The sequence below is a fragment of the Hyaena hyaena genome, unplaced genomic scaffold (genome assembly GCF_003009895.1).
Source record: "Hyaena hyaena isolate Hyena2069 unplaced genomic scaffold, ASM300989v1 scaffold_4, whole genome shotgun sequence".
NCBI classification, from domain to species: Eukaryota; Metazoa; Chordata; class Mammalia; order Carnivora; family Hyaenidae; genus Hyaena; species Hyaena hyaena.
In genome coordinates this window covers 4,367,002-4,380,307 of record NW_024080636.1, presented here as the reverse complement: position 1 = coordinate 4,380,307, position 13,306 = coordinate 4,367,002, and the positions used below count along the sequence as shown (strand labels likewise).

At 61.1% G+C, this 13,306-nt stretch overlaps 2 protein-coding genes across 3 annotated transcripts in view; both read right to left on the bottom strand.

The window, feature by feature from the left end:
* The window catches only part of PARVG (parvin gamma), a 30,686-nt gene extending 30,178 nt beyond the window's left edge, over positions 1-508 (bottom strand). The window contains exon 1 of one of the 2 annotated variants that reach the window (XM_039237455.1): positions 348-508. The gene's annotated coding sequence lies outside the window, so the exon portion shown is untranslated. The remainder of the gene's footprint in view (positions 1-347) is intronic. The other variant, XM_039237450.1, reaches the window with a different exon arrangement.
* Positions 509-3,287: 2,779 nt separating this feature from the next.
* Positions 3,288-13,306, bottom strand: part of PARVB (parvin beta) — a 92,136-nt gene continuing 82,117 nt past the window's right edge. The window contains exons 11-13 of the mRNA XM_039236641.1: positions 12,379-12,480; positions 7,489-7,561; positions 3,288-6,166 (exon numbers count right to left, since the gene is read on the bottom strand). Coding sequence (XP_039092572.1) covers positions 6,090-6,166; positions 7,489-7,561; positions 12,379-12,480 — 252 coding nt within the window. The 3' untranslated portion in view covers positions 3,288-6,089. The remainder of the gene's footprint in view (positions 6,167-7,488; positions 7,562-12,378; positions 12,481-13,306) is intronic.

The following is a 13,306-nucleotide window of genomic DNA, read 5'->3' as shown; positions in this document are numbered from 1 at the left end:
TCCTCATCTGAAACGGGGTGGCCTTCCTTCCCCGCACACTGGATGACGCTCAGGGGAGATGGTCCACCGGGCTCCCCAGGAGGCAGGATGGGGCCCTTGGGCCTGTCCAGTCCCGGGAGGGAGGGACCAATGGCCGCCTCTACGCACGGGTGGCCCGAGGGGCACAGGGCTCAGGGTTTGGCTCGGCCCGACCCCCTCCCTGTGCGGCCTCAGTTAAGGGTGTGTTGTCTGGGGTCTGCTTCCATGAGCCCCCACCCCGGGAGCCCTCGGTGTGTGAGCTCCGGCTCCTGAACATCACGGATGGGCAGGAAGCCCTGAGCCGAGGGCTCCCGTGAGCTGAGACTCACCTGGCCGCCTCCTCCACGCCAGGAAATGAAGGCACGTAGCTCAAATCGTGATTCCTGGCTTCCAGAGAAAAGCAGGTTCCTAGCCCTGGGGGGGTTAGAGGGCGGGGGGTGGGGGCAGGCAGGGGCCCCGCGCGCCGCTCACTTCCTCCGGGCCTGTGGCTTCCGCAGGGCCTGCCCCACTGCGTCTGCAGGCAGCTTCCTCCTCGCTGGGCCGCAGGGCCCGCTGCCTCCACGGCCCGCCGGAAGGAAGGCCCTGTCGCTGGAGTGCCAAGGGTCCTCGGTGCCTCGCAGCCGCTCAGATCTGCCATTTCTTCCTGGTCTCCCTCTCCCCTCCCCACCACGCCACCCAAGCCAGTCCCTCCTGGTCTCCCCAGCTCCGAGTGGCAGTGCCAGCCAAGCCACTGAGCCCAGAGACCCCCACCTCCCCGCCGTGGGAGAGGGGAGCCAGCCTCAGGCCATCGTTCCACCCAGCCAGCCCCTCTTCCCCACTTCCTCCCGCCTGGACCACCCAGGAGCCCCCTGGCATGACCCCCGCAGCCAGCCTCTCACACCCCAGCCCCTGCCTGGGATCGTCACGTCCCAGACCACTCAAAACCACCCACAGCATCCCACTGCTCAGAAGGTAACATCCAGTCTGCACGGCCCCGCCCACAGGTGCTGACGGACCAGCCGGCTGCCTCCCCATCCCCAGCTTCCTGCCATGTTGATCCCCTTTCTTCTGCTCCCTTCCTTTTTCGGGGTCTTCGCACTCAAGGTTTCCTCTGCCTGGAAGCCCAGCTTTTCAGACGGCTAAGTGCTCATCCTTATCATCAGCTTAAAAGCCTCCTCTTTCGGGAAGCCTTCCCTAACTGCCTTAACTACAGGAAGTTCTCTGTATGATTCCTCACCGCAGGTCTGAAGGTCTTCTGTGTCCCAGTGCCTAGAACACCCGACACCAAGCAGGTGCAATGAATAAAAACTCGTGGCTGCTGTCGCCAAGGGGGCGAAGATGTTTCTCCAGAGAAGCGGCCCTTGACGCATGAATAGGAGTTTGCCAGTGGAAGACGTAATGAGAATGTTCCAGGTGGAGGGAACAGTGTGCGCCAAGGTATAAAAGAGCCTGAGAGGAGAAGAGCTCGGCGCAGACCCGAGCTGGTGTCCTGAACTTGAATCTTCATGAGCCCAGATGAAATTGTGAGTGTTCGTAGCAGCAGTGGCCGTGCTGAGGAGCCACGGGGCCAAGCACCCTCCCTCTGCCGACAGATGAGGCAGAAAAGGGGCGGAGCAGGGAGGAAGCAGGAGCGGAGCAGGTGTGCGGGCAGGAAAGTGGGTCTGTTCACAAGAAGTGGTATAAATGACAAAAAGCATTACTGATGTGACTGCGAATATTTATTGAGTAGCTGATCACGGAGACAAAGGTTTTAGTTGTTTTCTTTTTTTGAGAGAGAGAGAGAGAGAGAGAGAGAGAGAGAAGCTTAAGCAGGCTCCACGTTCAGCATGGACCCAACGTGGTCCTGATCCCACAACCCTGGGATCACCCCAAGGCCAGCGACATGCACGAGCCGTCACAACCCAGAGCCCAACGGGGCAGAGGCCAGAGCGGACGCCAGAGCCCAGAGGGAGATCCCCGATGCTCTGAGTGGGCAAGGGGTGCGGTAGAGGAGCCCTCCGGCCCACGGAGGCCCAGCACACCCCAGCACGGAGGGGCGGGGGTGGGAGCGAACCCCCTGACCTTGTTCACTCTCCCCCACACTCCTTCCTGCCGGGGCCTCCTGCTGGCCAAATCCAAACGGAAGCCAGGGACAAGGAAACGCGTGGATGCGTCCGTGTGGCCAGCGCAGAAAACACCGGCGAGAGCATCCGAAGAGGCAGATGCAAAGTATCTGGCCCGAAATTGGAGCCGGGGGGCCAGCAGCCACTCAGCAGCCTCCTGGTAGCAGCAGGGGCAGCCAGCACTGCGGTGTCATTCGAAGCATCCTTGGGGGGGGGGGCCTGTCCCCAGCCGGCTGCTCCAGCCTTCCTGCGGTGCTCGGATCACCTCATTTCCTGCGTTCGATTCCTTTCTGCTTGGAGCAACTCTAGCGGCCCCAGGGACAGGCTACTGAACCTGGATTAAGGAAGGCGGGTCTTTTTTTACATGATGGCTTTTTTTTTTTAATGTTTATTTATTTTTGAAGGAGAGAGAGACAGAGTGTGAGCAGCGGAGGGGCAGAGAGAGGGAGACACAGAATCTGAAGCAGCTCCAGGCTCCCAGCTGTCAGCACAGAGCCCGACGCGGGGCTCTAACTCACGATCTGTGAGATCATGACCTGAGCCGAAGTCAGACGCTTAACCGACTGAGCGACTGAGCCGCTCCGGTGCCCCAAGGAAGGTGGATCTTAAGGGAGGGAGGGAGGGATCTGGGGAGGGAAATTCCCACCGTGGAAAGTGAGCGAGAACGAACCGGCCAGCAGTCACACGGAAGCAGAGTGGTTCTGGACCAGGGGTCTCTCCGAAGCCTGGGTTCTTTGGGGCAGCAATCCGGGACTCTTCGAGGCGCCGGAGCCACCCCATGACTTCTGCAGGGAAGGCTTTGGGCACGAAGCCTGGGCCACCGTCGAGGGTCCCGGGTCCCGGGTCCCTCACCCTTCAGTGCAAGGACCCACCCCCTGAAACAGCGCGGCTGTCCAGCGGCCTCTGCGGTTCTGCCTCGGCACCAGGCAAGCAGGCCGACTGGCCGGCTCTGCCCTCATTACCGCTCATGCCCTGCTGTGCCTCCGCCCGCCTCCTCCCGCGGACCCCGCCCGGCAAAGCCTCGGCCTCACCCATACAGCCCCCTCCCGGCACCGGGCCGTGGCCCGGCTCCTCTGCCCGCCTCCCGGTTAGGCTGGAAGGTCCCGGAGCCCATGCCTCCCAGCCCCAAGCACTGGGCTGGCACGAAGCAACGACCGCTAAGGGCACGGAAGAAAAACCACACACGAGTGGGGACAGCTCCATGCTCTCGAGCTCTTTATTGGAATAAATAACAGCACACTGTTTGCTCCGCACGGCACTTTCCCGCCCGAGTCTCCGGCTTAGGAAGAGGTCAGGTTGGCAGCGGGGCGGGCTGGCGGGCGGCCCTCAGGAAAAGCCTCAGCCGGGCGGGTGGCGTCAAAACACAGCCAGGGTTTAGTGGCTTTTCTTTAGTATCCAGAAATCCAAGATAGACACCGCTCAGAACAATTAAAAAGACAAAGGGGGTGAAAAAGGCATTCGGTTCCTTTAAAACACAGCTCTTTGTCACACGTGGTGAGGACATTGGGGCACACGGGGGCCTCGGCGTGCATGACACCCTACAGTTGTCACAGGGAAAACGAAGCTGCAGGCAGCCTCCCCGTGGCCAGTGGAGGATGCAAATGAAAGCCACTCGGAGAAGGATTAAAGGTGACCTTCTCACGACCCCTGCCCGACACTACACTCGGGCACCCGTGGACCCTGAGGCATTGCCACTTGGGCACAAAGGATCTGGCTTTGACTTAATTTCTCTGGGGGGCACCCCCTGCATGGAAATACAATTCACCGAAAATGTGGGTCACCTGAGGAAGCTTTCTAGAAGCTTCCAGGATTAAGGAAAGTTGCTTCTGCTGCTTTTGATTTAGTTCCTGTGGGAGGGCCCCCCCGCCCCTTCATGGAAGCACAATTTGCTGAAAATGTGGGTCACTTGAGAAAGGGTTCTAGAACTTTCTGGGATTAAGGAAAGTGGCTTCTGCTGCTCAAGTCACCCCAAGAAGATACCCTGGCATGGCAGACCCTGAAACTCACACCCTGACAACTATGGAGGCTGGGCCAATGGAGCTGATCAGGGGAGGAGGGACCGTCCCCAGAGTCGGCCCTCCTCTGTCTCACAACTGCTCCCTCCATGCGAATGTCCAGGCCACGCTTTCAACTCTGACTCGCACTGGACAAGGAAGGGGAGGGAAAGGAGATGCATACAGCGCAATGGCCCGTCACAGGGGTGCGGAAGGCACAGCTCTGATCCAGCTTGAATAAAACCAGTCTGGAGAGATGACCTCTTTTGCTGGAACAGTGCAGTCAGCACCGTGAGGCCAACGTGCCTGTTTACAGTTGACCCGTATCTCAGCACCCCTCTTACCCTCTGACCGGGAGCAGGGGGGCTTGAAGCGGGCTCGCTGCCCGGGAGAACGGGGTCCCCAGGGATCAGCACGCCCTCGCCAAGCCCACCTGTGAAAGAGGCCGACGACCGGCCTCCGCGGCTCCGGGTTGCTGGGAGCCAACACGGGTAATGAAGTCAGCACAGAACCTTCCAGCCTTGGCTATTCTGTCAGTGTGAGTCTTCAATGTCACCGTATCCCGTAGGAAACGGAGTAACACCGTTTTAATTCTTTCTTTCCCCCTCTGGGACCCCCTCCATCGGCACAGCCGGGTAGTGGCGGGCCTGAGCCGGAGCAGTAAGCCGTTTCCGGCGTCGTGAGCGCCGGTGTTCGATTTAGTATCAACAAACCGGCTCAAGGGCGCCCATCGACAGCGGGGACAGACAACCTAAGAGAAGAGGCAGGCCCGACCCGCTGGGCGGCAAATGCTGAGAGCCCAGGACGGAGGCTGACGTGTGGGGCCCCAGGCGTGGGGTGAGCAGCGCAGGTGCCGCCTGGAACCCTGCGGGGAGGCCCTATTTCTCTCCTGAGCCACGGCGAGCGGGGGAGAGGGCGGGTGGCCCTGAGTGACCCGCGGGAGACGCCAGCAGGGTTCTAGAGAGCCACACTCAGGAGGGGGGAGCACTTCATACCCCCCACTGAGGGCTGAACGGTGTCCCCCCGAATCCCTATGTCGAAGCTGTCACCCCGAGCGCCTCAGAATGTTGCTGTACCCGGAGACGGGTCTTCGCAGAGGTGAGTACGTGAAAACGAGGTCGCGTGGGGGGCCCTCATCTACGATGTCTGGTGTCCTCAGGAGAGGAGACCGGGACAGACGACCTGACACAGGGACGACCACATGAGGACACGGGAGACGGCCATCCGTAAGCCCACACCCGGGTGCTACTTGTGGCCTCCAGGGCTGGGACCACCCCTCTCTGCTGCCTAGGCCTGTGGCACTTTGTCCCGGAAGCCCCCCCGGCAAGCTGACAGACTCCCCCTTCCAGAAGTTTAAAAAACGCACGCATTCCCAAACAGGGCCTCTGAGATGGATCGAGCAATATTTTTGATGTAGTTCCTGACACAGCCCATTTGGCTGTCACAGAAAAGAAAAAGAAGAAGAAAAGAAATACAGAAATAGCCTCAGCAAATCCTTCCTCCCGCGCCACGGCGGCCGGGTCAGCCGGGTCTTAGATGTTTGTGCAAAAAGTAAATGAAAGAACACCGGTCAAGAAGCACAACGTGGCTCGGGCCCTCCTGTCCCATCGAAAGCTTCGGGGACTTTAGAAGCAGCTTTTAAAACTATAAAATGCTTTGTGCTGAAAAGGCCTCGCTTCCGAGGAGAGCGCCCCACGTCACTCCAGTGAGTCACTGCTCGGGCAGCGCTACTGATGTGCTTAGCGCCCGGGGTGGGTGGCCGCGGGGTGCAGAGATCTGCAGGGCGGCCCCCCCGGTGGGCTGGGGGTGTGGGTGTGACCAGGGCGCCGGCAGAGCCCGCATGTCCCGGGGTCCTCCCCGCGGGGAGCTATGGGAATTACACGAGGGAGGGAGGGTGGGGTGGGGTAGGGGTGGGGTAAGGCCGGCTCGGAGGGGAAGCTGGCCGGGCCCCCCCCCTTGCCCCCGCCCCCGCCGAGGTTTCCGCTGCTCGCTGAGGTCAGTCTAGGTTCTTGTACTTGGTGAACAGGTTGTAAAGGACCCTCAGGGTGGATTTGAGATCCAGGTTCACCACATCTGCGGAAGGAAACTGAGAGACGTGGGCGGGGTGAGGCCGCCGGGCCTGGTGCCGGCACACACCTGTCGCGTCCCGGGAGGAGCCGACAGCCACCACCTCCGGGACGCCCTGGGGGGGCGCCACCCCGAGACCCAGGCTGCCACGAGGGGCCCCGGGCCACCTCCCCTCTCAGTGAGCAGCTGGGCGGCCAGGACAGGGTCTGCAGCGAGGCAAGTCCGGGGGCCCATGATGTCTACATGGTGTGGGGGCTCCGACGGCCACGGGCCAACCTGCGCCAGGACCGACGGTGGAGCTTCTGGGGCAGGGCGGGTGGGAGCCACCACTCCATCCAGCCCCCTCGAGGTCGGGCAACGGGGTCGGGGGCGGCCCACGGCAGGACCCTTGGAGGAGCCGACAGCCCCCGAGCCTAGGCTGCCTGCTTTGGGGGGAAAGGGACCAGGCCTCCTGGACTTGGGGCATCTGGGTCTTATCACCTGTCCTTGAGCTCAGACAAGGGACTTCCCTGCTCCGGGCCCCTGTAGAATGCCCATCAGACCAGATGACGGAAAAGCGCCTTGTCGGGCCACAGAATGATCACCTTGCGTTCCCCCTGCAGGGACCCAACCCCCAGAGCAAGAACAGCATCTCTTGCGGAGGGAGGCAGGCTGAGCGGCCGCTGTGAGTCAACAACTGTCCTTATATCGAGTCCCGGGGCATCCGCGACCCGGCTGGTCAGGGCAGGAGGCGAGCTGACGTAACCCTTTGTCCCGCCTTCCCGTTTTGCAAAGGAGGCCAGGACTCCGGGGGGAGAGGTGGCCTGCCCGCCAGTTACCCTCACAGTGACCTCGAGGCCTCACACCCATGGGGCCCCCGCACCACCGGCCATCGCTGCAGTGACGGGGGGACAGGGCGGCAGGCAGGCCCGATGCCCTCTGTGAATGGCCGGGTCTGAGGGAGGGGCCTGGCCCGCTCCTGGCTCCCCCAGCTCCCTGCTCTGGTGGCCGCACCACTGGCTCCCCCCACCTCCCCGCTGCTGTGCAGCTTTACACAGCATGGCCGTGCCTCGTCCCTGCTCACACGCGCTGCCCTTTGCTGGCCCCCAGGGCCGTCAACCCAGCCGTCAGGCAACTGCAGGGAGCCTTTAATACCCTTCAAGGCAAGAAACAGCTGGCACCCACTGTTTCTTCTTGTGTGGCACCCACAGTGGCACACCACTCAGGAGACAAAGGTCCTGAGGCTCGTGGGCGGAGGCCACGCCCTCCAAATCTAGGGGTTGCTAAGAACCCGCCTGGCCCTCCTGTCCCGAGTGGGAACACGGTGGGGGCGGGGGGGGAGGCATTACCTTCAGGGCGAGCCTTGGGGGTCTTGAGGCCTCCGTCCAGCATCAGCTCAAAGGCAAACGCCACATTGTGAACCTGCCGAGGAAGCCAGAGCAGGGGTGAGGCTGTGCAGCTGCTCCAGGCCCATGCACTGCCTGCTGCTTTTCTTCTGAAAGGACGAGGTGGGAACAAAGACGGCCAGAGGGAGCGCTGGAGTCAGAAGGCCCACCAGGACCCACGCGGCCCAGTGCAGGGCACAGGGTGGGAGGGCGCAGGGCAGGGCAAAGATGTTTACTAGATGGTCCTTACTCCTCTCACCAGTGACCAGGGGGGCAGCTCAGAGATGCAGGGGGGAAGGCACAAAGCCTGGCCTCAAGGGCTCCGGGGGGCCCTGAGTGCCGGCTCTAACGTAGGCCACATGATGAGGAGTGACAGCGACCCTGTTTTAGAAACGAGGCTCAGGGGCGCCTGGGTGGCTTAGTCAGTTAAGCGTCCGACTTTCGCTTAGGTCATGATCTCGTGGTTCGTGGGTTCGAGCCCCATGTCGGGCTCTGTGCTGACTGCCAGCTCAGAGCCTGGAGCCTGTTTCAGTCTGTGACTCCCTCTCTCTCTGACCCTCCCCTGCTCACGCTGTCTCTCTCTCTCTCTCCTAGAAATAAATTTAAAAAAAAAAATTAAAAAAAAAAAAAAAGAAACGAGGCTCAGTGGGGTGCCTGGGGGCTCAGTCGGTGAAGCATCCGGCTTTGGCTCAGGTCATGATCTCACGGTTCGTGGGTTCGAGCCCCGCGTTGGGCTCTGTGCTGACAGCTCAGAGCCTGGAGCTTACTTCAGATTCTGTGTCTCCCTCTCTCTCTACCCCTCCCCTGCTCGCACTGTCTCTCTCTCTCAGAAATAAACATCAAAAAAAATGTTTTTAAAAAGAAGAAAAAGATCTCCTGTGTTTAGAAATGATGCTCAGAGGAAAAGTCACTTCCTGGAGGCACTCAGCCCCGCGCCCCACGTGTCCATGTGCATATCCGCAGGCAGGACGTTGCTGAGGGGGTGGGGGGAGGGAGGGCAGCAGGCGCCCAGGCGCTGGGCAGGCACGGGGACCCTGCTGGAATTGCTCTCTGCATGACGGTGGCAGGCAGCGGGGCCCTGGTCCTGGCCTCGACCTGCCAGATGTCACAGGAAGGTGGACGCCCCCCCCCCGCCCCCCGACACGGATTCTTCCTGAAATGAAAAGTGAAAAGGCACCACTCGGCCTGCAAAGACGCTGACAGCTTGTATTCTGCCAACACGTCGTGAAGAGATTTAAAATAACACCCTGACTGCTGCGTCCATCCACCCGGGTCACAGAGATGCAGGGGGACCAGGTCACAGCCCGCCAGCGGGGTGCACAGGCTGTTACAGACAGGACGAGGGGCCCCAGGAGTAAAGTAAAGCACAGGGTCAGAGCTGCAAAGGACCTGGGGCTCTGGGTAATCACACATCCTTTCTGCAGACACATCTTCATGATTTCAGTGTAAATGAACTGGAAACATGGTAATTTTACTTATATATTTAATAATTAACCAGGAAAGAGACCCTCAGCTGCTCTAACCCACACACAGCAGCTCAGGGAGCCGAGGGGAGGCCGCCAGGGCAGGCCAGGGCCCGGCTGCACCAGCGGGTGGCACTCGGAGGGGCCCAGGTTGGGGAGGGGCCAGTGTGGGGCCGGGCCCGGTGTAGGGACAGGCCGTTCACTCCCAGGGCTGGGTGGGCGGACCAGATGGAGGGGCCCGGAGGAGCCTGGGCCGCTCCTGAGGCCCTCTGGAAAAGGCCAGAAGGGAAGGCCAGGATGGGAGTGAGACGCCCCGCCCGAGGTGCCTGGAGCCAGCCTGGGGGAGGGCCCGGGGCTGAGACTGGTTAGGACAACTATGCTGAGCAAGACTCAGGGCTGGACGGGATGAGGGCGGGATTCAACCCGCTCAGGTCTGGATTCAGACCTGCGCCCCCTCCCACGCTGGCCGGCACCCTCCAGCCCACCTACTTCACACGGGCCCCACAGCTTGGAGTCAGGATGGAGACGGGGTAGCAGAGGGGGAGAAGCAGGAAGAAGACTCGGGTCTGGAAGGTGCCTCGATCGGCCCCGACTTGGCCTCCAGAGGCCTGAGGATCCCTCCTGAGCACAGACCAGTAATGAGCAGGACGGATGTCCCTATAAGCACACAGCGGGACCTGACCCAAGACCGCGCGAGAGACGGCTCCTCCAAAGTGCTCCTGCAGGGAGCACCTTGTGCCTAGAACCCCGTCCCCGCAGCTACTCCGCTGAGCAGTGCAAGTGTCTTCCTGCCTCCGTCTCAGTCTGAGGAAACTGCCTGACAGGAAGTCACCACCACCCAGCTCTGATCTCAGCCACGCCCTCACCTCCACCCGCTGACAGCTCTCCAGGCCCAAGGGGACCAGGCCACATGCCCCAAAGCCCCACGCTGCCCCCTGGGAGCCCAGACCCACGGCTGGGACAGCCTGCAATCTTTTCTCGCTGTAATTCAAAGGATTTTTGAAAACCTGGCCAGGCGAGAGAAAAATAGAAGGTTCTGGAGTAGGAGGGCTCTTCTAGCTCGGCCCTGCCGAGCTTGGGCTGTGTCTCAGCCCTTCTGAGATCCCGTTTCCTCTTCCAGAGGGAGAGGATCAGATGAAGGGACAGAGGGATGGGGCACCTTGAGAACACTTGCTAAGAACTACCTATGAATGTCCAGCCCCCGGAGAGAGGGATGCTGAGGAGTCTTCCAGAAAGATAATCAATGGGCATGGCGTGCTCAGCAAAGTGGCTACCACAGACCATAAAACAAAAAGGGGTGCAGTCGGTTGAGTGTCCGACTTCGGCTTAGGTCATGATCTCGCAATTCATGAGTTCGAGCCCTGCGTCGGGCCCTGTGCTGACAGCTCTGAGCCTGAAGCCTGCTTCTGATCCTGTGTCTCCCTCTCTCTCTGACCCTTCCCCGCTCACGCTCTGTCTCTCTCAAAAATAAACATAAAAAAAAATAATAACAAAAAGCCACGGTCGTACGGATGTCTCAGTTCAAAGGGCAGTGTTTGTGTGCAGAAGCCCAGAGGGGGCAGGGGGCGAATCCGGGGTGGGGGATGGATAGGAATGCACCGGAACTCTGGCACCCTCCCCGAGGAGAGCTCCAGCTGCCCACAGAGCTGTGTCCAGGGGCTCCCCCTCCTGGAGGGGGAAGGGGCTCCCGGCAGCCTGGACGCTGTCCCCTAAAACAGCCTTCCCCTCACGGCTCTGACGCAGAGGCTAAGGCGGACGGTCGCCCGGGCCTCTGACGCCTCCCAGGCCGGGGCAGCAAGCAACAAAACCTTTCCTCCGTTTCAAAGGGACTAAGGGGGCACCTGTGTAGCTCAGTTGGTTAATTAATTCTCCGACTTCGGCTCAGGTCATGATCTCACGGTTTGTGGGTTCGAGCCCCATGTCGGGCTCTGTGCTGACAGCTCAGAGCCTGGAGCCTGTTTCAGATTCTGTGACTCCCTCTCTCTCTGACCCTCTCCTGCTCACACTGTCTCTCTCTCTCTTAAAAATAAATAAAACATTAAAAAATTTTAAATAAACAAACAAGCAAAAAAACGAAGGGACTAAGGCCCGGGCCGGAGGCATGGCACCCCGGCCTTTTGCACAGCCTGATCTCGGAGAGAAGCCCAGCTCCAGACACTTGACTCAATTAACCGACCTTGCCAGCATCGTCTGAATCTGAACAAAAACAGTATCTCTGCCAGACGATGTTCCTGCAACCAGCCCGCGTGGGGCCCAGAAACCCAGGAGCCTCCTCACCAACGAACAGGCACCCTGCTCGCTCCCTCCCGCTTGTGCTCTCTCCGTTCGGTGCGGCTCAAACGTGCCAGGGCCTCTCTCATCCGCCCTGGGTCCACCTCAGCAGCCCCAGGTCCTCTCTCATCTGCCCTCCCTAGCGAACTGCCCACAGGGCGCCAGAGTGCGCAGCCTGATAAACACGGGCCCCGGCGTCGGCCACCTGCGCGCCTCGTCTGCTCTCTGGCCCCCGGGTCTAGCGCTTCGGGAAGATGAAATGACGGATGCCTGTGAGTGCAGAGCAATCTGAACGGCACAAAGGCCAAGTTTCTCAAGGCAACGCAGCTGCTGTCTGGGTGGGCTGGGCTCCGGGAAGCCACAAACAGCGGTGACAGAGGGGACACAGCCACCCAAATTCAGAGGGTAGGCCCTCCTTTCTGTTTTGTTTTCTCTTCGAGAAAGAGAGAGGGCGAGGCGGGGAGGGGGGGAGGGAGGAGAGAGGGAATCTCAAGCAGGCTCCACACTCAGTGCAGAGCCTGACGCGGGGCTCGATCCCAAGACCCTGGGATCATGACCTGAGCCAAAGTCAAGAGTCAGACGCTCAACTGACCAAGCCATTCAGGTGCCGCAAGGGTTAAGTCCTTCGACCCAAACGATCCTATTAGGGGAGTTTTTCTAGAAAACAATCCACCAGAATGGGTACACGCACGCACATTCAAGAAGATGCCCTATTGTTTTAATGGGGAAAAAAAAGAAGCAAGTTAATTGCCTAAGAATAGGGACCGAGGGGACAGAGGTGTCCCAGCCACTCCGTGGGACTTTGTGCCCCACTTGGGAGGATCTGTGACTCTGCGGACACCTGACCACAATGGTTAAAGACACCGCCGCCCCTCGGGGGGGACACTCCCCCACCCAGAACACAGCTCAGGACACCTGGATGCGCGCGCCCCTGCCGAGGGCCTTGTCTCCACCGCTGAGAGTCGCGCTGTCTAACCGGGGTTCCCCCTTGTCGGGCCTCGCTTTGGTTTTTGGAAGAATCCTGCCCGACCCCAAAAAGAGCCACCGGGGGCAGGTCCCGGGCTGTGCGCTGTGACGAGCCCTTCCGGGGCCACTCCGGGGACGGACGCGGCACACGTACCTTCTGGTCGAAGCTGTCGGGGGTCAGGTAGAAGTGGTGGAGGGGGACGAAGTAGTCCTCCAGGAGGCCCATGAGCAGGATGAGGTACACGCCGTCTGCAAACTGCAGAGAAGCACTGGGTGAGGTTTCCGGGCCGTACACGGGATTCCTGAACGTTCCACACCCGTTCAACAGAAGGAAAACGTCTTAAGGTAAGAAATGCGTCCCTCGTTCGGGCCGGAACCTGCCGTCAGGTGAGGGAGGTGGGCGCCCGGCGCCGGCGGGGGACGGAAGCGGCCGTGCAGGTGTTGGGGTGACAGTGCGTCCATGCGGTCAGGGCCACGGCGCCAGAACCAGGCAGCCCGGCCGCGAGGCCCTGCCCCCACTGCCGCCCATGGGGACACGGCCCCCTGTCTCTCGGGGTCGGCAAGCCGTGAGTGCCCATCAGTGTCAGCCGCCGGGATGATCCGAGGGTGACCTGCTGGGTGGCCGCGCTCTGGTGTCCGGCCGGCTGCCCCGTTCCGCTCGCTCCCCTTCTAGACGTGCCAGACAAGGCTTTCGCTCGCCCAGGCCCTGGGGACCGCGAGCCTCTGCGTGTCCATCAGACAAGCACCTTGCTGGGCCCTGAACACCGGGCGGCGGGTCGGGCGGGGAAAGCCCTCACTCCAGATCCCCGGCCCCTCGCCCCGCCACCTGCCGCACCTCCCCCCACAGCAGGGGGACCAAAAAGACCCCTCTCTTCGGCAGACGACCCTCCCCCACCCGCAGTAAACCAGGGAGCTGCTACTCCTTTTAAAGAGGAAGCAAGAGAGGCCAGTGAGGGCAGCACTGCTGGTCTGAGGGGACAAGAGATTCAGGTACAGGCGGACCCCAGGGAGGGCGGGTCTCTGGGGGGTCGAGCCCTGCTGGGGTCCCCTGCAGCCCAGCCCCCACGAGGACCCCAGCCTGC